Source organism: Alosa alosa, chromosome 9 (genome assembly GCF_017589495.1).
Source record: "Alosa alosa isolate M-15738 ecotype Scorff River chromosome 9, AALO_Geno_1.1, whole genome shotgun sequence".
NCBI classification, from domain to species: Eukaryota; Metazoa; Chordata; class Actinopteri; order Clupeiformes; family Clupeidae; genus Alosa; species Alosa alosa.
The window spans coordinates 12,035,265-12,060,264 of NC_063197.1; the positions used below are offsets into that span (position 1 = coordinate 12,035,265).

Consider the following 25,000-nt stretch of genomic DNA (forward strand, 5'->3'; position numbering starts at 1 on the left):
AGGAGAGGGGAGGAGAGGAGAGGGGAGGAGAGGAGAGGAAAGGAGAGGAGAGGAGAGGAGAGGAGAGGAGAGGGAAGATGAGTGGTGGGGTTGAAAAGATGGTTAAATCAGGAAGGTTCTTTTCAGCAAGTGCGGATAGAACACAGGCTAATCCTCTCCCTGCTGCCTAGCGCACAATGCACAACACAATGGCTCAAAGGGAATTTGGCTAACGCTCGCTGTCATCTGTGCTCGGTTTTAGGGAGACTGTTGCCCAATTTGGGATGTTTTGTTCCTGCCTAATTTCTGGTCTTCAATCTTTTGTATAGTAAGTCCCTGCCCCCCCCCCCCCTACATACACAGCACATTATTTCATCAGGAAGCTTCTCCAACACACATCCCCAACATACTTACAGCACACTGCCCCCCCCCCAATACACAGCACATTGTCTCATGAGGAAGCTTCTCCAACACACATATTGCACACTGCCCCTCTCCCCCACATACACAGCACACTATCCCATCTCCCTGTCATCTCCCCAACACACACACCAAGACCCTGGCAGTTGGGTTAGCCCCCCTGAGCCGTGGGATCTGCCCAAGGTTTCTTCCTTGGTAAGGGAGTTTTCCTTGCCCCTGTTGCTCTTGGGTGCTCCTTGTTGGTGCCCCCACCCAATCCCAATCCTCCCCACCTTTTTTATGCAGCCCTTGCCACTTAATCTACTAAACCCTCTTCTACTGCACTTTTTACCCCCCCATTAATGCACAAATAGGCTGACACCAGACATAATTTCACTGCATTTCTTACTTCCAGTAACTATATGCATGTGACAATAAACTTCCTTGTATCCTTGTATCCTTGTTTTGTGCCCCGAGAATAGACGGCAGGCCCGACCCAGAAGCAGTATTCTCATGCTGCATTTTAGCAACATTTTCAAACGTGAACGTCTGTTTCTATTGATTGGTTAGTGTCTTTGTATTTGTCACATGGACATTTCCAGTCATTAGTTTTAACAGTGTAACAACCTCATTTAGTGGGACAAAAAGCACCTCACGTGTCACAGGTGGCAGCAGTAATGTGGGTCTGTGACCAGCATGGCTCCATATTTCTCCTTGTTGATGGGGTGAATCCCCTGCTGATGTGACCTGACACAGCTACTTGAGGCCTGAGAGGCTTATGAGCGGTGGGTTGTGTTGCAGCTGGTTAGCCTTTATGAAAGACAGTAAACCTTTGGTCCCGTTGTAAAGGATTCACTTGCATGCCCTCCCTGTCGGTGGAATGACGTTCCCTGTGGATAGGAGGACGCCATTGTTCATGTCCAGTCATGTCCAATTCCAGAATGCCAGAATTGGCAAAATTCACATACATTTAGTTACTATACTATGAAAACAAATCTTGGAGCCCCCTGGAGAAATAAGTCAGTAATATAGATTACCTAGTGGAGGTTAAGCATTCTGGGATGTGCTCAAAATGACATGAATTGCAGTTTTAGAGGTAGGCTATAGCCTATGTGTGAACTTCTGTTCCTTATTGTTTGTTTCTTTCCTACTGCATTGGGGGTGAGTGTTTGTGGGTGTTGGGGTAGATATGGGTGTGAGTGTCTGTGTGTGTGTGTGTGTGTGTGTGTGTGTGTGTGTGTGTGTGTGTGTGTGTGTGTGTGTGTGTGTGTGTGTGTGTATGTGTTACAGAGAGAGAATTTGAAAGACTGTCTGAAAGAGGACCAGATTACAGGTCATTATGATGGAGCACTGGTCGGCCGCTGTGATAACACAGACTCCATTTTGTAAGCTCCAGGCAAACATTAGATTCTGTGAAATTGTCAGAGGAAGGCTACTGTCAGATGGATACACAAGTAATTAATCTTTCAAGGATTTCCAGCACTTCCAATTTTATACCGCCTAAAAGGGAAAGAGATGCTTCTTCTTTTTTCCTTTTTTTTCAAAGAAGGACTTGATGCTGAAGCTTTAAAAGAACTTTGAGATTAAAGCCTAAGGTTTTTTTTTTTTTTCATTGTATTGCTTCCCACAAAGAAAAACAATTTACTCACTTTTCACATGCGTTTGTAGCATTAGAGAAATGAATGCATAATGCTCTTCAGAGAGGCGTGTGGAAGCATTACAATGTGATTGTCCACTGCATTAGCATGGACCACAGCATTAGCTCTCTGGTTTTGCTTGCTATTGTACAGGGATCCTGAAAGGTTCTATGGATGCTTCTCTTTTGTGTGGTACAATGCAAAGCTCTTGAGGATAATTTGGAAAGTTTATAGTGGAAGAAATCTTTTACTGTGGGGAAAAGGCGCCTATCCTCACATGTGTTTAGAGCATACGTCTTGGACATAACGCACACTCTTTGAAAGAGAGAAATGCACTCCTTGATTTCAAACACGGATGTTGTGGATGATGGTTTTTGGCAGTTTTTGTGTCATCCTCATGGAGTTCTAATGTATATTGAAACACCCGACCAGCCCCCAGCACTCAGCTCAGCATCACATAAGACTCACATCTAAAGTGTTATCGAATCATTCTGTCATAAACGTTTAATCATATTTTATGACACCGTTTTTAAGGGAGGGTGGAGAGAGAGAGAGACCCATATCCTGATCACATCCTGATTTATCGTCAGTAGCAGCGGATGTCATTTTTAGTCTTGTCGACTGGAGAGGGTGGGGGAGCCAATGCCTGGTGATCGGGCGTCTTATCCGCTCATTGTTCTTGGCTTGTCAAGAGCTCATTGTGCCAGCGACGTGATGATGAGAAGTCTCAGAGAGAGGGGATAGCAGAGGACTTGATTGTCACTCTCTCTAGATTAAACAGCTTTTTTCCCCCTCCCTCTCTCTCTCTCTCTCTCTCTCTCTCTCTCTCTCTCTCTCTCTCTCTCTCTCTCTCTCTCTCATTTCGCCACTCTTGACTTCCCAGGGGGTTGTCATGAGCACTGAAGCCCTTTTGTTTCTACTGCCTCCCAGAATTGGTCTCATCCTGGGTTGGTGACCTATTTATCAGCTCCGAGCTCTTCACTGGGGTCTTGGGATGGGTTTCCTCTTCACAAGATGCCTCCTTCATGGTCCAGAGTTTCCTCGTGTTTGAAGTACTCGATCTAGAGGTGTCTCGACCTACTTAACCTCCAGCGTAACTCTGAAGGGGTTGATGAAGTGATTATTATTTTATTTTTTTAAATGTGAGCTCTCAAAAAGGCCGCCAGGGTCCAATGAGTTTCTTTGCGTATCTCGCGGTTATACTATGCTGTAAGCCTGGAACGTTCTCCAAGGCTTCTCCCTGTGTCCGCGTTCTTTTCCTCTTTTGCCTACACTGTTGGCCTCTTCATGATCTCAGACCTGGTTCTCTCTGTCATTCAGATTCTTCAGCACCACCATGCGGTCCATGAGATCTCGTACATCGCCAAGGACACCACAGACCATCGGGCCTTCGGCTACGTCTGTGGCAAGGAGGGCCACCACAGATTTGTGGCCATCAAAACCGCTCAGTCCGTGAGTATCTGTGGGAATTCATTGATGTCATCATCTTATGTTAATGTTGCAACATTATGTGTGTGTGTGTGTTTGAGACAAATGTGTGTTTACATTTCCAGTTTTCTCCTCCTGTGATTCAAGCGGAACATTCCTGCAGCCCTGTAGCTTGTAGTTTTTCTGGAGAACCCCATCTTTAGCCACTCTGTACTCAGTACTCAGTCTCACTGAACCCCCCACCCCCACCCACCCCCCGCGCGTGCGCGGCCTCGGCTGCTGCCCTGTGACTGTGACCGCTGTGCGACGGTGTGTTTGTAGTCATCATGTGTAGAATCATGGCCGTGTCCGTTTTTTTTCCGCGGCGTTGGGAATCTGGACTCTGGGCTCTTTTGTTCCCACTGCTGCCCCTGCCACGTAGTGTCTGCCTTCCCCCTGCTGCCCCTGCCACGTAGTGTCTGCCTTCCCCCTGCTGCCCCTGCCACGTAGTGTCTGCCTTCCCCCTGCTGCCCCTGCCACGTAGTGTCTGCCTTCCCCCTGCTGCCCCTGCCACGTAGTGTCTGCCTTCCCCCTGCTGCCCCTGCCACGTAGTGTCTGCCCTCCCCCTGCTGCCCCTGCCACGTAGTGTCTGCCTTCCCCCTGCTGCGGCGGCTCGATCGATTCCCCATAGGCGATCGATAAGCACACGGATCCTTCCCCAGCCCCACCCCCCCAACGCTGAACTGCGGCTGACCCAACCCACTGTGACACAGACGGATGGAGGGGTCCCTGCAATCGTTTGTTGCCTCTCGCTTCCCTTTTTTTCTTTCTTTCCTGCTCCCCCTCTCCCTTGTTTTTTCTCTTCTTGTCTTTCTCTCTCTCTCTCTCTCTCTCTCTTTTCTCTATTTTTCTCTCTTTTCTCTTGCACTTTCTTTCTTTTCTCTTTCTTATATTTTTTTCTTCTATAACCTCAATGTCTCACATGCTTTTTTTAATCTTTCTTCCTTTTTCTCGAATTCTCTCTCTCTCTATCTCTCTATCCCTCTGTCTCCACCCCGTTTTCTCCTATTTTCTCTTTCCTTTCATCCTGCTTTCATGTCCGTTCGTGTAGCCGTTTCCCTCTGATGTGCGGACGAGCCCAGGGGTTCATCAGCGAGCCCCTCGTTTTCCCCGGAGCGAAGGACACAGCGCTCTCCTCCCATTAGCGTTAGCGGCGCGGCTTAATGGCATATTAGTGACATTTAGGCGAACACCGGGCTCCGGATACATTTTTAATGCCAACTCCCAGCTTTGATGGTAGCCCACAAAGGCTCATTCTGATGTGTCCAACCCTTTTGCTGTCACACCGCTTTAAAGAGATGATCTGATCATGTAAAGTTCTATAGTCTGTGCTTCATGCAGATGATCCAATTGTGTAGAGGTCTATAGGCTGTTGCACCCTGGGGTTTTAATATTATCAGTGATTATTCAAGTGCTCTGACAGGACCATTCAATGTATGGAAGCCTAGGTCTTGTGGCTCAGCTTGTAGAGAAATGTGTTTACAAATCCATCATCATGGATTTGATATTCATATACTATACTATACTATACTATACTATACTATACTATACTATACTATACCATACTATACCATGCTATGCCATATATTCTCTCTTTACTATACTAAATGTCACTCTGGATAAAAACATCTACTAAATGTAAACCTTCACTCTAATGTGCAGACTCAGTCTTATCCGTAGACATAAACATAGACAGACACAGACAAAATATACAGAGGCTCAAATACACACTGGTCCATGTCAAAGACACCATTGTGTTTTTCCTGTTTGTTTTGGAGTGGGACTGAGCAGACTGTCACTCTTCTGGGTCATTCTGTGTGTCCAGGCTGAGCCGGTGATCCTTGACCTGCGTGACCTCTTCCAGCTCATCTTTGAGATCAAGCAGCGAGAGGAGATGGAGAAGAAGGCGCAGAAGGACAAACAGTGTGAGCAGGCTGTTTACCAGGTGAGCCTGTCACCACACACACACTCACACACACACACACATGTGCAGACAATCACACACACACACACACACACACACACACACACACACACACACATACACACATACACACACACACACACACACACACACACACACACACACACACACACACACACACACACACATACACACATACACACATACACACACACACACACACACACACACACACACATACACTCACACACACACACACACACACACACACACACACACACACACAATCATGTGTAAATTAATGTATAGTATCAAAGACCTAATACATAACACACTGAGACTTACGTAGAATACGTAGACACAGCATCAGAATACGTAGCTTTATTGGCATGAAGTGTGACTGGGACAACATATCACAGACACCGATATATGATTAGGTCAGTTTAGGGCTAGACTAGTCAAATGACCTTCATTGGCAGCTTGGCCTATGGTTATCACTCTCTTCTCTGTCTCTCTCTTTCTCTCACTCTCTCTTGTTTTCTCTATCTTCCTCTCTCTCATTTTCTCAGTATATCTTGTTTTATATCTGTCTTTCTTGATAATCTCCCTTTCCCCTGACCGTCCTTGTTGATTTTATCCATGCTGCGCAGATGACTAAAGACTAAGCGTAGATCCCAGAGAAAATGAGCAGCACGTGCTGATGTTCAGCAAAGTCAAGGTGAACTGGAGACGCTACTCCATCTTGGTTTGAACTGCCATGAAATTGAGGACTAACGTCAAGTCTCCATAAGCTCCTTTTCTAAATTGAATAGTGTTTTTCAGTTCGCTCTGACTTTGTGGACTTGCTCTGCTCGAGAATAACATGTCGCCCATGTCTTTTATAGATCGAGAAGTTTTCAGAGCTGTCACTCACGTATCTGATCCTTTCTCTGCTTTTGTTCTTTGTGTCTTAAATTAGTAACTCTTTTCTTTATGTTTCTTCTTCTCTTTCCTGTTCTATTCTTTTCCATCCCTCTTCGCTGTTCTCTTCTGCAAACAAATCAACGCTTGTCCTCTGCCACTCAATCGCTTTCAAAAAAAGACCATTCTGGAGGAGGACGTTGAGGATCCCGTGTATCAGGTAACATGGCGTGCTAAATCGCTAATCACTTTCTCTCAAATGTGCCCTGTCAAATTGCTCTGCTTTTCTTTGTGAGGTTCGGAGGATTCCCTTCTAAGTAATGGCTCTTTTAATCTCTCAAATGCAAATAACTGTCTCCAATCTTTGATTTCTCTTGTTCTTTCTTTTTAAATTTGTATGTCATGTTCTTGCGTCATTTCACCATATTTTTCTTTTTTGAGATGTGGGGAATTATTATTGTTTGTTATTGTTGATACTTTCAAAAAAACATCTCTGTGCTTGTTCATTTATTCAGCTTGATTTTGATTTCTCTCTCTGACACATTGTCTAGTGTGGTCCAGATCCCATTTGAACTGAATGGTATTTGACCCCAGGCCCAGCTATTGTTCTTGTGGATGAGAAAGCTCTCTTGCCCTAACTGAATACAGGCAGCACTAATACCCTCCACACATGGATGTGTGGGTGTGTAACGCCCTTACCTACAGCACATCTCAGCAGCTTTTGTCTAATGGCTTATGTCTAATGCTTCACTCCAGATACAATAAGACCCCCTCCTCCTCCTACCCCCCATTTGGCTGTACGATGCATGCTGGTTGATATAATTGTGTCTTAATTTGATCGCTGCATTGGGGAGCCAAAGACTACTGTATTCATGAGAGGATTTACCAAGTGGCCACCAGAATCTCAGGCTTCTCAAAGCCTACAAGGCTGAACTCCAGCTAAAACAATGCACCGCATTAGAGTAATGGACAGAGATAGAGCATACATTATTTTAACATACGTGATATGTATGACCCAACTATGCATAGCAACCTGGCTCTCCCTAATGCAGAGACACTGATTCCACCCTCTTGCTTGCAGGTACAGCCACAGACTCTGTAAATCCCAGAACAGTGACACAGCAGTTTTTAAACCATAGCTGGAGCCTCAGCTAAATGGTCTTCATCCAGTAAATGGCCTTCACATTGGTATTCTGCCTTGACTGTGTGGTACTTTACGTTCCAATTAGATTTAGAGAATTGATGACCCAAAAGATAGATAGAAGTTAAAAAACACACACTTTTTGTCAGGGTCATTAGATCTTTCTCGACATCTTCTTTAGTGGATATTGGTTTGTTATTTGTGTTGTTGATTCCCTGTTTTCTTTGAGAATGTGTGAGTTTGTGTGTGTGTGTGTGTGTGTGTGTGTGTGTGTGTGTGTGTGTGTGTGTGTGTGTGTGTGTGTGTGTGTGCGTGCGTGAGAGTCGGGGGTTTGAGGAGTGAGCGTAGGACTGTTGTTGGGGTGTTGAGGGGTGTGTGCGAATGGTTTCTCCGACAACTGCTGAGTCATGGTCCGACAAGTTGGGTTTCTAATCACACAGAAACGTCAATCAGCCAGGAGGCCCCTCAACCCACCAAAGCCCAGAAGCTAACTGTTTGCCTCCTTCCAAGGGGCAATGCTTGGTGTTGATTCCATCTGATCAATCATCTTTGTGCTCTCTATCTTCTTTAGATTTCTCTTTCCCTTTCTTTGCCTCTTCTTCCTTCCTGTTTCCCTTATCCCTCTCTTTTTGTCTGCTCTTCCTCTCCTGTGCTGCCGACGTTGTAGTACATTGTGTTTGAGGCGGGACACGAGCCCATCCGTGACCAATCAGAAGAGAGCATTTATCAGGTACTATCAAGGCCCTTTTCTCCCATTCGTTCATGCTTCATGAACGGAAGTGTAACACACTCTGCAGTTAGACTACGGTGGTACACCAAATTAAAAACCAAAAAAGCCCTACATATCAACACATATCACATAAATTAACATTCTCTCGATGATGCACGCCCATGTCAGTTTTTTAGACACGTCTTCACCCTAATTTCTTTCGACTCGGTTATTCTGTCAGTTATTATTAGAGCTGCCATGCTTCCTCACAGAGCACTCGTTATCATTATGAAAGAAGAGAATGCGCCTTGTTAAAACACATCACCTGTTGGACAACATAAGTAGCTATGAAGAAGAAAAACTTCCCACCCCCCAGCAAAGCCACTCTGTCCAATCCTTTGTTTCTGTGAGCCCTGATGAATATATAGATCTCCATATAAGCGCAGGTTGGCGTATAATGAGCGGCATCGGTATTGTTCGTCTGACTGATGCCTCGTCGGAGTCTTCGGAGACTGTTGTCTCTGAATGTTACCACTACAGACAGGCTCCTTGTTCTGCTGCCAGTAGTACACCTGCAAATTATGCGGCGCGCGGCACGCTACTCGGGTAGCAGCAGCAGCAGCAGACGGTGATTTACATTGACGGCTCTCTCAGAGACTCGCTCCAGGGGAACGCTCTCGTGCTCCGAATCCCGTGACCATGGCAACAGGTGGCGGTTTCTTTTTTTTTTTTTGTTTTTGTCAGGTGCCACTGTGCTGCCACTACCTGTGGCTTGCTGCAGTTATGCAACGGATGGGTTTCTCTAGGCCTACTCTACAGTGACTTCAGTGAAGTAAGCGGTAGCTATTCAGAAGGTTCTTTGAGCGAATTAAATTGGTCACCCCAGCCTGAGTGGTTTATATTATTGTCCACTTTTTTCACCCTTCACTTAGAATTAAAGTGTTTAAAAATGAGTCTCTCTCACTGACCCCTTGCATAACAGCAATTTGCACAGATTGTAATGGGTTCAAATTAACATTTTATGCACATACACATTCTGTTGTGTAAAAGACTATTTGACCTCGCCCATGCAACGGTGCATAAATTCAATCCACCTCAATTGCTGGACGAACCATGAAAATTGCATATGCACTCAAGTCAACCCTGTAGTCATTTGTACGAGCCCCTTTAAGGCAAGCTATCTGACCCTGAATAAGAGTCCTGCCTGCTTTCATACACATTGCCCTGAGGCTATCCAGCCCTCCAAGCGGAGACTGATTTTGGCCGGACTCCGGGTTGTCCCACGGAGGGGCAGTGGCTGACCTTCCATGCCGTGGGCGCCTGATTGATTCGGCGCGATTGAGTAAGCAGCGGTCTTGCTCCTCCCTGCTCTCCTCTCCTCCTCCTCCTCCTCCTCCTCCTGTGGAAGATGAAAGCGGCCGGGTTATTAATCACCAGCCGAGCCGTTTGATGTTGAAGTAAAATAGATGGAAGAGACACGTTCAAATGGAAGTGTGTACAAAACACGCTGAATAGCAATCAGCCAGCCAGAGGAGGAGAAGAGAATTAAGAAGGATGGAGAATTAGAGAGGGGCGAAGCACACACACACACACACACTCGCACACACACATGCACACACTTGCACACACATACACACACGCAGACCCAAGTGTGTGTGTGTGTGTGTGTGTCAGTGTGTGTGTGTCAGCGAAATAAATAAAGAGTGAGAAGAAAGGGTGTGGATTAGAGCTGTCCATCTGATGCAAGTCTCATGGGTGTTCGCGCCTCTTCAGTTGGACGGCATGAAGAGGCAGCTGAAACTAAGCCCTTTTCACTGCTGAACAAATACATGTGCCAGCACAGAAATACTGAGCAAGATCGGCATGCACCGTTCCGTGCTTTAGACTTTAGAGGTAATCAACCAATAAAACTCAAAACGCATGCATAAGCGCACACAAAAACACTGCTAAGATGTTTCCGCTAACATTCACAAATCAGTTCACATCCTCAGACAATTGTGATTTTATAAAAAAAAACATGCAACAGAAAATAAATTAATTAAAACGACATTGACTCTTACAACAGGTACACTTAAAACATTGATTGATTGATTGATTGATTTCCAGACTTCCTGCTGTTTCAACATGTTATCCGGAAGTAACTTGTTTGTTTCCCCCTTTGTGTGTGTGTGTGTGTGTGTTTGGTTGGGTTAATTGCCTGACCCCAGGTTCCTACCAGCCAGCAAAAGGAGGGGGTCTATGATGTTCCAAAGCGGCACCCAGTGAGTGTAGCTGTGTGTGACTCTGTCTTTGTGCTTCCCTCAGGCAAACCTCTCAGTCTGTCGCATCACGCAGGCCTGCTGTCTGTCTCCCCCAACCTTCGCCATGAGATGGATATGTCCCTGTTTCGGCCCAGATTAGGGCCAGATCTGGTGCACAAGTCAGATGAGATAATCACTCTCTTGTGGCTTCCATGGGCTTTCAGTGACTGTCTGCTGTTTGTGTAGATCTGTAATCAATCTACATCAGATCAGTATGCTTCAGATGAGATTCAGGACCGTACACGCACTGGTCCTGGATCAGCATCTAGCAATGATTAACTAATTTCCCAGAATTTTAGCCAATGATTTTTTCACCCACCCTTGATCCTTAACTAGTGGGAATCTGAACTACCCTCCTTGGCTTTTTGATTCCTCTGAATTGATGCTCTGTGTTTTCAGTGCTCTAAATCCCATGCTTAATACATGCGTGTCTATGTGTGTCTGTGTGGACTGACAATGGGTTTAACTGTGAGTCCCAGTCTGGGTCATTGAGAGGTTTGCTGGAGGTCCTTCTGTGCCTGGTGTGGCTGCATGTGTTGTGCTTGTGTGGTGATTGGTGCTCTGTGACTCCATGCTACCCATATGGATGGAAGGCTGATGTATCTCGATGAGCATGAATAGCATATAGGGCCCCGTAGGCATGCATGGTGTTAATGCCTCGGCAGCACTTGCAGAATTAATGGGCAGTCTATAATTAGCCGTGGAATGTATATGTTATGTATATGTATGCTATCCATATGGGTAAGCGGTCAAGTTCCAGCCACATCCTGAAGAGATAGGAAGAGTTCCAATGCATGAGGATGTTATGCCGATTACTGAATACGATACCCACATTATCGTTGGATAATGTATCGATACTATTGTTAAAGAGATGTATGTTTTACACCAGGGATATCAGTTTATGGATATCCATGGATGTAATGCCATGCCTCACGTTGTTGATGAATAGATTTGTTAGCACCGGTTGAGTGCAACTGCAGCGAGTGTAACCTCACTATCTCTTCCCACACGGCTGGTGTGTTGGCCCTCCAGTGTGGCTCCATCTCCTCAGGTGTTACAGCTGCTCTGTGTATTCAGTCAGAGCTACATGAGCGCGCTCCTCAACACCCTCTCCACCATACCAACGTCTACCTTAGACGGCAGTCAGTTTGCACAGTAAAAAAAGCCAATTCAGTGTCCAATTCAGTGGCCAATTTTACTACCACCCACAGTGGTAGTAAAATGCCTGCCTTCTCCCTCAAACAACAGTCAGGTAGTTCAGCCAAACCTTGGTCCCAACCCTCTAAGCTGGGATTTAGGTTTTAGCCTTATCTCCCAAGCTGGGGATGTCCATTCTACCTCAAGATAAGTTATACGAGATCTTAACTATCTAATACATGTGATAGACAGCTGAGGAAGGTCTCTCTTCTCCTCTGTCTCTTTCTTTTTTCCCACTCTGTTCCTGCATCTCTCTCTCCACTGCCCACTTGTCCTCCGCCTCATCTTCTGTGTCTGATGTTTTATTTCTGGTGCGTGTGATGGTCGACAATGCCCTGTTATCAAAGCCTCAGTTGCCCTGTGCGGTTCTGCCCACAGTTGTGCCCCACGCAGGGAAACTCCATCCCATAATATAACCCTGCCCGTGGAGACGGGTTGATGTGGGCATGGAGTCTTTAACAGTGTGATCCAGCCCGTTCCACAGAGGATTAGGCTGCTGAGAATATGGCATTGTGATACTGCAGTGTAAAAAGACACAAGCCACTGTACTGAGAATGGTTATGCCTCATAAGTTTGCGTTTGCTTGTGTTTTGTGTGCTTGATTTGCAAATCCAATCATCTGTCATATTTGTGATTTGTTTTCAAGCAATGGAGTATGTTTCAACACAAAATACACACACAAGTACACACTCTCACACACACACACACATGTAAGTACACACACACACACACACACACACACACACACACACACACACACACACACACACACACACACACACACATACACGCCACAAGTTGCACAAATTTACATACACATTGCAGTTTGCTTCCTTTAATTTAACATTTCCTTTTCCCTTCTTTGTCTTGGTTTTTTTTGCCACCATTTGTAGGGACTGACTCCAATAAATCCACAACAAAAGCATTATTCACAATGGATAATAAACGATATTTAGTCATCCAAAAACAGTCTACTGAAATATATTTTTCCGATTTTGTGACAATCTAATCAACTCACTCTAATTACAAAGTATTGATTAAATCATACACTCGAAACTATATTTGATCTGTAACCTTTTCGCTCCACATGTATTGAGTGAAAGGAGAGATTAGGCTCTTTCAACTGGTTTGAAACACTTGGAAAACCAGACAAGGTTGGTGAATGCTTTTCCAAACGGAAGCTGAATTGTCTGCGTGATCATTCAGAGAATGGGAGATTAGCGAGACAACATTAATTAAGTGGGCTGCATTAAACGTATGCAAAACACACACATGTGGATAATTAACATCTCCCTGGAGACAGCTAATTGATAGGTAGTTGTGACTAAGAAGACAAGGGGAGTAGGCAGGGGGCAAGCAGCATAAAGCCAAACCTTTACATCAGATCCCAGCAGCTTAGGCCACTAGAACATGTGTTGTGTTACCAGGCCACAGAGACAGGAGCATTGGTTATCTTGGAGTATTTATTTCTCTGTAGGCATATTGGAAATTCCTTTGCCTGATGATATAAAATGGGTTCTTTAAATGGCTCACACAGAAATATAACGAAAAAAGAAAACCTCACTGGCAGAATTTCCGTTTCCATCCCAGACTTCTTCGGCTGACTAAGATAAAATTGCCTCTCTAAACAGACTAGGGAATCGAATATGAAAGAGCGATCACTGTTGGAGGGAGAGTGTGTCAAACAGCAGTTTCCCCTCCGCGCCGCAGTCGGGATCACTTTCGCTCAGTGATCAGTGTGTTTGAACTTTCCCGAGTGACTGGCAGGCTTGGCAAGGTGGGAAACCAATTATAAGCGGCGCAGCACTCCTTCCGAGATAGATGGCTGTGGGGAGCTGTATATTCGGTCGGAGTTTGCGTGCGTGGGAAGGGGCTCCGAGATTGACACACAACTCACACAGACAGATTGCTGGGATTCCTGGTTTCCCACAATGCCTTGTGCCGCACTATCCCCCCAGCCACCCACCCACCCTCTCGCCCCCGCAGGGCCTGTAAACAGATTGATGGATCTCGTCCTTCGGGCCAGTAATCTATCTGCTATTTTATTTAGTGGCCCGAGCAAGTCCAGTAAAGACCGGCTCTAAGTCAGGCGGTGCACGTGCATTGAAGCCTCAGCGACATTCAGAACCCGCTCAAGGTCGGGCCAGCAACATCATCTTGGCAATGGCTGGCAGTAAACACAAATCACACATTTATTTATTTGTTTTTACCCCCTGCTCGTGGAAGTCAAGGTTGCCTCCTTTAATAGACAGTAGGGGCATCCGGTAGGCTAGAGTACAGTAGGGAAAAGAAAGAGTTCCGCACAAGAAGACAAAAAGCTCCACAAAGTCCCTAAACTAAACCATGTCTCCACTCATTCACTGTGTACATTTGGCATGTTTCATGTTTTTTTTTTATTTTATATTTTTATCCCATTTCAGTTTAGCGGTGGAGACTATTCTCATTCTGTCATCCTCGTGCCCTTCTCTCTCTCTCTCTCTCTCTCTCTCTCTCTCTCTCTCTCTCTCTCTCTCTCTCTCTCTTTCTCTCCTTCTCTCTCTTGCGCACTATCCTTCTCTTTCTTTCTCTTATTCAGCCTGGCCCCTGTCCAAGCCCTTGGCATGAGTGCAGAAATGGCAGCCGGCTTGACTCTTGTTTCTCCCCACTTTTTCATTAGAATTAGTCCTTATCGCTCTCCAAGGACAGCCCTCTTAATTGCATCCCTTTGCCTGTCACTCTGGCTCTGTGTTTACTGTTTCACACCAGGGGAACAGGGAGCTTTAAAGGGCCTGTCAGATTAGTGCCTTTTGACAGGTCTGGAGTCTGTCCGTGTGGGTGTGCTGTGCTGTGGTGGTGGTATTGTGCTCTGTCTTTCTGTGTGTACTGTGTGTGTGTGTGTGTGTGTGTGTGTGTGTGTGTGTGTGTGTGTGCATGTGTGCGTGTGTGTGTGTATGTTCTTTGCATATATAACATGTTTGTGTGTTTTTTGTGTATATAAATTTACTGAGCTGTGGTTTGTGTGTCTTAGTTGTGTGTCTTAACTGTTCTGTTCTGTCAATTCAGTGATTCCCTACTCCTACCCCCCTTCATTTCCTCCTGCCCCCGGCTCCATCTCTCCTGACTTTACAGTGGTGCTGTAAATGACTGGATAGCAGATGTTGTTCATGGTCCACGTGCGTTCCCCCCTTATCTCTCTCCCGGGAAGCCCATATGATCGCATTATTTTCCCATTAAATGTTGACAGGCCGGTAAAATATGTGCATTCTGTTGACTCACTCATGTCTCTGGCCTACAATTAAAACCCCCCGAGGTAGAGGTGGGTTATAAACGAGTCCAACGAGAGAAAAACAAACATCGCGTCATATCATGCCGAGCCTTTTGGACGTGTTGCATTCTACAGGAGAGAGAGATGAGGGTGAACTGAACACAGACCATGACCGTGTGAATGCAGTGTGCTGTGTGTGAGTTTGGTTGTATCCTTCCACACGGAGATGTATTTATGGTCATGAGTGCTTTGTACCCACCTGTACAGGTAAAGTCCTTCCTATAGTCCTCCCATTCAAGCATACCTCACCCCATCCCATCCCACCACCACACACCCATCTTTGTGTTCCTATGTGTGTGTGTGTGTATGTGTGTGTGTGTGAGTGTTTGTGTGTCTGTGTGCGTGTACATGTGTGTGTATGTGTGTCTGTCTGTCTGTGTGTCTGTCCATTTTGGTCTACAACTCATTTCACCTCATCCATCAGCTATTTCCATTTTCCTCTTGCAGAATGGCCAGATCAGTTTGCTGGACTTTGACGCAGAACTTGGCATGGTCAACCAGGTAAGACATCAGACATAAGCTGTAGCTGTGGACTGCCCCTGGATATCCTCCCTGCACACCCCCAGACAGACAGTGAAATAGCGAGTGACACCTCTCCTCTCCTCTCCTCCTCTGTGGCTTGGATGGTTAATGAGAGACCCAATCCCATGTGACCCTTTCAGACCCAGCTAGCCAGTGCCCCATCACCCCCCAGCCACCCTAACCCCTCCAGATGCACTCTCCTCTCTCACTCCCTCTGGCCCAGTGCCTTGCTCAAGAGCTGATGATGCCAGGAGCCATGCCAGTCACTCAGGCGCACCGCAAAATGTCTGTGAGGTGACTTCCCAGTAATATCCAAGCATGCATCTGTGCTGCCTCCACACACACACACACACACACACACACACACACACACACACACACACACACACACACACACAGACACCACCTGCACTGCCTTTTCCTGCACACACACACACACACCATGCATGCATGCACGCGACGACGCACTTATACGCCTACACACACACACACACACACACACACACACACACACACACACACACACACACACACACACACACACACGCCTACAGCGTGACCCCTTTGGGGAGGCCTTCACTCAGGTTCTAAAAGGTCAGCAGCTTAGCTCCCTCCAGGGACACAGGGGGGAGGATGGTGTGTGGGTGCGTGTGCTGTGCGTGTGTGCGTGTACATATACTGTACATACACACACACACACACATGTGTGTGTGTGTGTGTGTGTGTGTGTGTGTGTGAGAGAGAGAGAGAGAGAGAGAGAGAGAGAGAGTGTCCCTACACCCCCTGAGGAACACACAATCATAAAAAATGAGCTCAGTGGACCCATAGCAGAGTGATAACATCCGGCCGTTATCTCGCGACGAAAAAGGAGATGGGTGGTGGAGTGGCTAGGGTGGAGGGAAAGGGGCACTGCATCTACCGGGCCGTCAATTCTCCCCCCGCGGCGACATCTTGGAGAGGTGGGATGGAGAGAAATGAAGCCTCTCTTCATATAGAGGGGTCCGGGGTGTTTAGCACTCGGGCTGTGTCGGCGGCTCCCGCGTTAGCGGCCCTTATCTTCTGCCAGTCATTTTAAAAGGCTGTGTAGCCATTCTGCTTCCCACTATAAATGTCACGCCTCCGGATCCATTTTCTGATAGTGGAATAAGAACGTCATGCTCTACATGTGACCTATAAATTAAAAAATAAGATACAGTTGGAGATGGAGAGACAGAGAGAGAGGGGGATAGAGAAAGAGAAAGAGAGAGAAGGAAAAAAACAAGATATTCTAAGAAATTGCATTCATTTTCCCCATAAGAAATTATCCGTGACTTGATTTATGCAAATCTTTGACCATGTATTTGAAGCTTTAAAAGTCTTTTATGGCTAAATATAGGCTGTTCAACTTAGGGGGATGGGGGGGGGGGGGGTTGGGTAGGATAGGGGGGGGTGGGGGTCGGTGCTTGTGCTGCTGTCTCTATGCTGCCGGAGCTCTGAGCGCTCTGAAACAGCGCTTATAGAAAAAGATGAAAGGTCTATTTAAGCTGTCAAGTAGCCCACACAGGCATTTCATCTGTGCCGCAGAGCAGGCGCCATGGCGGTCTCTGTCCACTGAGCGCTGTACAGGGGACATATTTCTCTGCTGACTTTTATCTCCGTGGGCACGGAAATTGAGGAGGAGCCCCAGAGTTTGCTGTGTCCCCACTAACTGTAAGGAGGCCGAAGCGTGGCCAGTTCAAGGGTCACCACAAACGTAAGGTGTAGCTTGTCTGGTAATCGGTACACCCTATGGGTAGGTGTGTGTGTATGTGTGTGTGTCTGTGTGTGTGTGTGTGTGTGTGTGTGTGTGTGTGTGCGGTGTGTGTGTGTGTGTGTGTGTGTGTGTGTGCGTGTGTGTGTGTGTGTGTGTGTGTGTGTGTGTGTGTGTGTGTGTGTGTGTGTGCGTGTGTGTGTGTGTGCGCAGTGTGTGTGTGTGTGTGTGTGTGTGTGTGTGTGTGTGTGCGCCTTTCACCACCACCCCTTTTATCATTCCTCCTCATCCACGTCATTGTCCATGACTCACCCCTCAGAGCTAGAGAGCTGGCTGCTGTGTGCCCGCAGGTAAGTGGCATGCACCCTTTTGTCAGCGCTGTGAATGGCATGGCTGGAGATCGCCCGGTGGGCATTGTGAGTGGCATTTAAACGCGCTCTGACATGCACTCTGTCATTTGCAGAATATCAACCAGTTAGAGCTTTTCGGAGACATGTCCACCCCCCCAGACATCACCTCACCTTCGGTAAGTACACACACATGCACACACACACACACACACACATGCACACACACACACACAATAATACACACACACACACACACACACACACACACACACACACACACACACACACACACATCACACACACACACACACACACACACACACACACACACATAATACACACACTCACAGACACATACACATTCATTCACACACACCAATTGGGATGTCCTTTCCACCTTGAACTCCTGTGGACTGTTGGCAGGGTGAGGTGGTGCAGCCGTCAGACAGATGGGAGCTTGGTTGAAGCGGAGACAGATAAATCACCCTCGTCTTTGTTGAACTCTCTCTTTGGTGGCCAGTTCGCCCGTAGAATGAAATCATATTTTTTAAGTACTGCCAGTATTTCATGATATAATTAAAAAGACTCCCAAAAGCAAGCAGTTTGCCCCATTAGTGGGCCATTATTTTCAGCTGAGATAAATGGCGCGCCCACTATTGGGTCAGATTGGATATGGGTATGACCTCAGATTTATTGACTTTTAATTGAGCTTTTATCATAATCTTCCTGACTGGTTTGACTTGTGATAATGATGACACAGTGTTATTATCTCCTCAGTATTTGAAAGCAAACATGTCCGGTGTGTTGGTCAGGGCATGCAGAGGGTTTTTATTCTTCTCTGGTCACTTGTAGAATAAGTAGAGCAAGGCTTTTTAGCTGATGATATATGGGGCAACTTTCTGAGCAATGTTGCTGGGCAACCACGGAACCAGTTCCATGTGGTCTGATTGAATGATAGTGTAAATTTGCCTACTGATGGTGATTAGTGAGGTTCCCCCTTCCCTGTGAAGCGCTTTGAGTGTCGAGAAAAGCGCTATATAAATGTAACGTGTTGTTGTTCTTGATGATTAAAGTTCTCTAGGGAACTCTGTGTGTGTGTGTGTGTGTGTCAGTGTGTGTGTGTATGTAGCTGTTCCGTTTGACCTTTAACCTTTGCGTGTCCTCCCCATTAGACTCCTGCCTCTCCGGCCAACACGCTGGACCCCTCGCTGGCCCACCAGCCCCCGTCGGAACTCTTTGCCCCCTTCAACCCCGCGTCCGTCCCCTCAGGTAGGTCACTCAAACCTCCGGTCTCTTTCAACCCCCATGTCCATCCGCGCGCGCAGACACGCACACACACACACACACACACACACACACACACACACACACACACACACACACACACACACACATAGTGCTCTTTTCTGAACACTGAGTTCCCATAATGGGTTGAGGAAGGACAGAGTAAATGCTTATTTTCCTCTGTCTAGTCATTTATGTGGCCGCTTTGTGTGTGTGTGTGTGTGTGTGTGTGTGTGTGTGTGTGTGTGTGTGTGTGTGTGTGTGTGTGCTGCTCAGTGCTTATGCATGCCTGATAAACCAGCCTCTCATCTCTTCCCCACTGCAGCAGCCAGGTCTGTTGCCCTTGCTCATAAAACACAACCTTGGTTGAGCACAGCACATTTCAGATGTGCCTGTGTGTTTGTGTGTGTGTGTGTGTTTGTGTGTCTGTGTGTGTGTGTGTGTGTGTGTGTGTTTGTGTGTGTGTGTGTGTATATGTGTGTGCGTGCCTACATGTCTGTGGGCCCCTGCAGCTCTGTCTCGAATACACCCCACTCCACATTTGTTTATCAAGGCCAGTCTCACAATTGCTTAGACCCAGAGCCTCTGTCACAGCAGCCCCTAGCACACACACTTATGTGGGTGCAGCAGTAGCAGCAGCAGCAGCAGCGTGGCCTGCCGGCTGTGTTTCCTCTCTCCCGGCCGGTCTGTAATGCCATTGCACATGGACGGTCCCCGCCTCTTAGAAGGGGGTTTACAGGAGACAAACGCTGAATCCTATTTCTCTTCCCTTTTGCCCATTTCACTGCATTTGGAGTGCCCTCCACTGGGTCGTGCTCCTTCAGGATGGAGGTACGAGGGTTCGGGGTTCAAATCTCTACCTAGGAAACGGCACAACACTGTTTGTCTTCAGAGTAAATTTGCAGGACAGATCAAAGACAGGTAGGCGTGGAGGGGAGGGAGGGGGGGCTATGAATGCTGGACTACTGCACTGACGAGTGTGAGGAAAGGTAGATGGATGTCTGAGGAGAAGGAGGAGGAGAAGGAGATCGGGCGGGGGATTGGATTGGGCCGGGGCTGAGCTGGTGATGAGGTGTGCTGGGTTTATGTGGGAGCGCCCGATTGCAAGAGGCAGGGGAGTGCTCGTTAGAGCAGCCACGGTTCAGACAGGGCATAGCACTGCACAGCACAGCTTGGCATGACACAGCATAGCTACAGGGGCCTCCTGTTGGACCAGAGGCATTTTGAACACTGATGGAAGCGCGTCCGGAACAGCGGAAAGGAGGCGAGGGCTGAATGCACAACAGTGTCTGGAGGAGAAGCCAACGTAGGGTTAGGGGGGACTAGGATGTGTGTGTGCGCGAACGTGTTTATGCATGTGTGTGTGTGTGTGAGTGTGTGCGTGCCTGTGTGAAGTGTACGGTGTGCCCAGCTCTCTGGTAATTGCTGATGCTTCTGGGACATCTGGCACAGACAGATTGACTTAGAGCTCGGCATGTAAACAGAATGCCATTGAAATGCACGGGACGGCATGATTTATCGCGCCTGCGGTCTGTGCCCGACGCCCCCCACCCTGCACCATCAACCGCTCCCTTCCCCGACACTTGGCACGGTAAACAAGGGGGACTGGGCACGAGCCCACCTGCCCAAACAAATCTTTTACGGGCTATTTCCGGTAAGGCGGAAGGTGGCTATTCTAGATGTCCAAGTTATTTTCCGATTGAAAAAAAAGAACACCACAGGTTTTAGTGTGGGGAGTATTAAATTAGAACAGTGTTGCAGCATTTGTTGAGGGCAGATTAAGAAGGGAAGAAAAACACACAGAAAATAGATAAATAAATAAGTGAGACAGAAAAGAGTAATTGAATTTCTTTTCAACATCACCACCGGCGCAGAAGCTCTATTTCTCGCACTCCCGAGCAGAACAACGCAAGACGGAAAATAACAGCGGGACAGTAGGAGGAAGCGATGCCTTTTACAGAGGATCCAGGTGCATCCTGCTCCTCATCTCATTCACTGGCAGATAGATCCACATGTCTGTCTGTGTGTGTGTGTGTGTGTGTGTGTGTGTGTGTGTGTGTGTGTGTGTGTGTGTGTGTGTGTGCACGAGTGTGTGGAACACATGGCAAAATAAACAGCAGTCAGATCTCTATGAATCCAGAATACATCTCATTCTCATCTCCTGCTCGGGCTCATCGGAAGCGTCTTTGACAGTTTTGTCACGCGTTGAGTCGCTTACTGTCACTTGTATTTTTTTTTTTTGTCGCTCGCAGATTGACGAAAACGGACTGACAGAGTTTGGAGAGAGACTCTCCCATCTCTCAACAGCTCTCAGACCTCCCGCTGACAAACCAAGCTCTCCTCAACTGCCAGTACACAAAACAAGATAACACACTCGTATCCGCAAACCCACTTGCACCCCTGAGCCGCTCAGCCAAGGCCTACCGCTGCGCGCAAAACACGAGCCTTATTAAATCAGTTTTCATCAAATAATGATTAAAGCAAACGTTGCATTGATCTTTAGCCCCAGATAAACATAATGATTTATGCCTCCAACTGTAAGCCCACCTCTGCCCTCTCCAGTCTCAATTAAATCTTCAGACTACTGTAAATATGTGTTCAATGAATCATTCATTTAGGTTCAGAGGAGTGCTGGTGGATAGGACTTTCCACGGATTCGTGATGAACAGAGTGCTCTTCAGAGTGCTCCTACTCTTACTGCGTCAGTGCTAAGGCGTCCCTGAAGTCAGAGGCAGTCAGTTTTGTCAAAAAATGTGTCTCCTTTCTGTGCTCTGTACCGCCTCAATCTTGTAACATCTTTCTCTGCTCTTGAACGCTTGATGAGTGCCGTTCTGGGTACAGCTGCCTATTTTCACTTTTAGAAGTGCCTTCTCTGTTATTGCCGGCCGCCATTTTGTCACTGTTGATGCTTAATGAATGCACAGTATATGGAGTTCTTAAAGGCCCCTCATTTCTCGTTCTGAAGCCAGGCAGAAAATGTGAGATAAGTCAGCTTTGACAAAACAGAGCGGATAGCAGAGCATCCTGGGGGATCTCTGTCCCTTTGCTAATGCCATGGTGCGACTAGACGTGAGGCAGAGATACGATTGAGGTTCACAGTGCAAATGTGCGCCCACGCTCAATCAGAGGGGAAAAAGGAAGACATATCTTAGAAGACAGAAAAGGAAGACATATCTTAATGACCTTGTTTAAATCTCTCGCTATTCATTAAGGGCTGCACTCATTGTACATTGTAATTACGACAGCCCGAGTCCACACTCTGACCATAAAGAGGGCCACGCTAGTGAGCGAGTGAGCGAGCTAGGATGAGAAATAGGCCAGGCTACTCCAGTAAAGGAGAAGAGCCTGGTCAACCTCGTCCAGTGTAGTCACACTTCTGAAGGCAAACAGGACAACGCATCTGTGGGCTGCTTTTATGGGCTGCACTCGTACAGTGATTCATTGTAAGGGAGGCTGCACACCCAGGTACAGAGAAACAGACTGGCTTGTCACGAAACTGTCTGTGAAATATGGCAGATGACAGCAGAGATCAACGTGAATTTTAAATCTGGATCTGCCAACCCAGAATATCAGTGAGGAGAAAGCATCAGAAGTCAAGTTCTGTATGACAGAACGTGAAGTAGGATTTAGTCAGTCATGATGTACCTCAGTTTACTGAATTTAACATCTGGTGAAAAAGATGGGTATAATTGTAGCACAGACATAAACTATTACCAACAAGCCATGAGAGAGATTGCCTCTAGGATTTCTGGGAAAGAGAATAATTTTTCTGCTCAAAGTGATTTAGTGGAAGATGCTAAATGAATAAGTGGAAATGTTGTTTTGAGTGAACTATAAAGCCAAGTGAAGTTTATACTGACTGTTGCAAGTCATGTCATGCAGCAGCTCCATGCTAAATGACAAGCTGTTAATAGATGATGTACCTGTATTGACTCATTCTCTTACTCTCTGTTCCAGGTTACGTTACGATGGGAGCCGTGCCGCCTGGACACTGGGCGCAGCAGCCGTTTGCGGCGCAGACCCCGCTGGCGTTCGGCGTGCAGTCCCCGGTGCCCATGGCTCAGGTGCTGCCCGGCGGCCAGCCGGTCATCTGGGGCCAGGCCAACCTCTTCCCCGCCACGCAGCAGCAGTGGGCGGCCATGGCGGCGGGCGCCTTCTCGCCGACGGCCTTCATGCCCACGCAGGCGGTGGGACCCCTGCCGGCCGCCATGTTCCAGACGCTGACCCCCATGGCCATGCCGCCGTCCTGTGAGACGCCGCCCGTGCCGGGACCGTCGGGGGTCACGGGCGGCGCCATGGGCGGAGGCCCCTGCTCCTCGTCGTCGGCCTCGTCCAGCCCACAGCACGGCGGCGTGGACCGGTCGCGGCAGAAGATGACCAAGGAGATGTTCAAGGATTTCCAGATGGCCAAGCCGCCGGCCATGCCGGCCCGTAAGGGCAGCGAGCAGCCCAACCTGCAGTGCACCACGGACGCTTTCACCAGCTACTTCAGCCGTGTGGGCATGGCGCAGGACGCGGATGACTGCGACGACTTCGACATCTCCCAGATGAACCTGACGCCGGTCACCTCCACCACGCCCTCCACCAACTCACGTGAGTGCCCACCACACACACACACACGCATCAGAGCATTCACTCACACACACACATACACACACACACACACACACACACACACACACACACACACACACACACACACACACGCACACGCATCAGAGCATTCACTCACACACACACACACACACACACACACACACACACACACACACACACACACACACACACACGCATCAGAGCATTCACTCACACACACATACAAATATACACACTCACAAATATACAGTACACACTCACACAGACATATGGTGAACACTCCTGTTTCCAATCATTTACTCATTGACCTGTATTTGCACGGTCATTCATATTAACTTACTGTAAGCTGTGCCCTACACGAAATGCATGCACACACACACACACACACACACACAAACATGGTCCTATGTGTATGCATACTGTATACACATTCAAAATTGTACACATACAGCAAACACAATGCCACATACACATGGAGACTTATAGTCTGTATTGATAGTGTTCATGTTTATAGTCATAACCATACAAATTCTTGACTCAAAAACATGTGTCTGGCATTTAAGTGTTGCCCTTCTCTCCCCCACACATCTCAGAAGAATGAGAAACACTAACTTTGCTTTATGCACACCTCTGGACCCCTGGAAAAAAAAACCTTGAAGCTTCCTGCTGTGTTTGATTTGCTCCTGACTTCCGTCTTGTTCACACTTTCTCCTGGCAGAGGTTGGCGAGGTGGCGTTTGATACCTCTGCCTACAGGGCTTTGTCTTTAGTCAGCGTGAAATGGCAATTAGTGACAGCCATGAGGGGCACACCGAGAGAGAGAGAAGGAGAGAGAGGAGAAGAGGAGCAGTGAGGGAGATGAAAGCGAGAGAGAGAGAGATAGAGAGGAAGAGAGAGAGAGAGAGAGAGAGAGAGAGAGAGTGTGAAAACAGACCTCTCCAGCTGAGATGGGGGGCCGTGGTGTTCTGTAATTACGCTGGATCCCGGGAGAATCTTGCTCTGTGTGGCTCACCCTGTTTGGGTCCCCTCGCCTGGGTTGGGCTAATTACTGCTCCACACAAGCACCGCACCACACCGCTTTTGTCACACACACACACGCTCAAACACACACACACACATATGAACACACCGTGTACACAAATATACAAAGACACTCACATATACACACTTTCATACACACAGAGTGACTAATACATACACACACACACACACACACACACACACACACACACACACACACACACACACACACACACACACACACAAATGTGCACACAGATATACAAAAACATTCACATACACACACTTTCATACACACAGAGTGACTAATACACACACACACACACACACACACACACACACACACACACACACACACATACTGTACACACACACACACACACGCACACATTTGTCTCCATCTGCAAATGAGAGCCTTGGGAGGTGTGATTCTTCTGTGTGAGGCCGTGCTCTTGACCTGCTCTGTTTGCCTGAGCGCCAGGCTAAGCACTGAAATGGTGGCGCAGCAACTGGGGAAATCACCAACTCCGTTACCACGGGCTC

General features: G+C 47.4%; 1 protein-coding gene across 11 annotated transcripts in view; it reads left to right on the forward strand.

The window, feature by feature from the left end:
- The window catches only part of dab1a (DAB adaptor protein 1a), a 133,281-nt gene that overhangs the window by 97,976 nt on the left and 10,305 nt on the right, over positions 1-25,000 (forward strand). For 6 of the 11 annotated variants that reach the window (XM_048251921.1, XM_048251920.1, XM_048251923.1 and 3 more), the window contains exons 5-13: positions 3,336-3,467; positions 5,308-5,427; positions 6,488-6,526; positions 8,115-8,177; positions 10,364-10,417; positions 15,405-15,458; positions 17,672-17,734; positions 18,731-18,827; positions 22,800-23,435. In XM_048251921.1, the coding sequence (XP_048107878.1) occupies positions 3,336-3,467; positions 5,308-5,427; positions 6,488-6,526; positions 8,115-8,177; positions 10,364-10,417; positions 15,405-15,458; positions 17,672-17,734; positions 18,731-18,827; positions 22,800-23,435 (1,258 nt within the window). The remainder of the gene's footprint in view (positions 1-3,335; positions 3,468-5,307; positions 5,428-6,487; positions 6,527-8,114; positions 8,178-10,363; positions 10,418-15,404; positions 15,459-17,671; positions 17,735-18,730; positions 18,828-22,799; positions 23,436-25,000) is intronic. The other 5 variants (XM_048251927.1, XM_048251925.1, XM_048251928.1 and 2 more) reach the window with 4 other exon arrangements.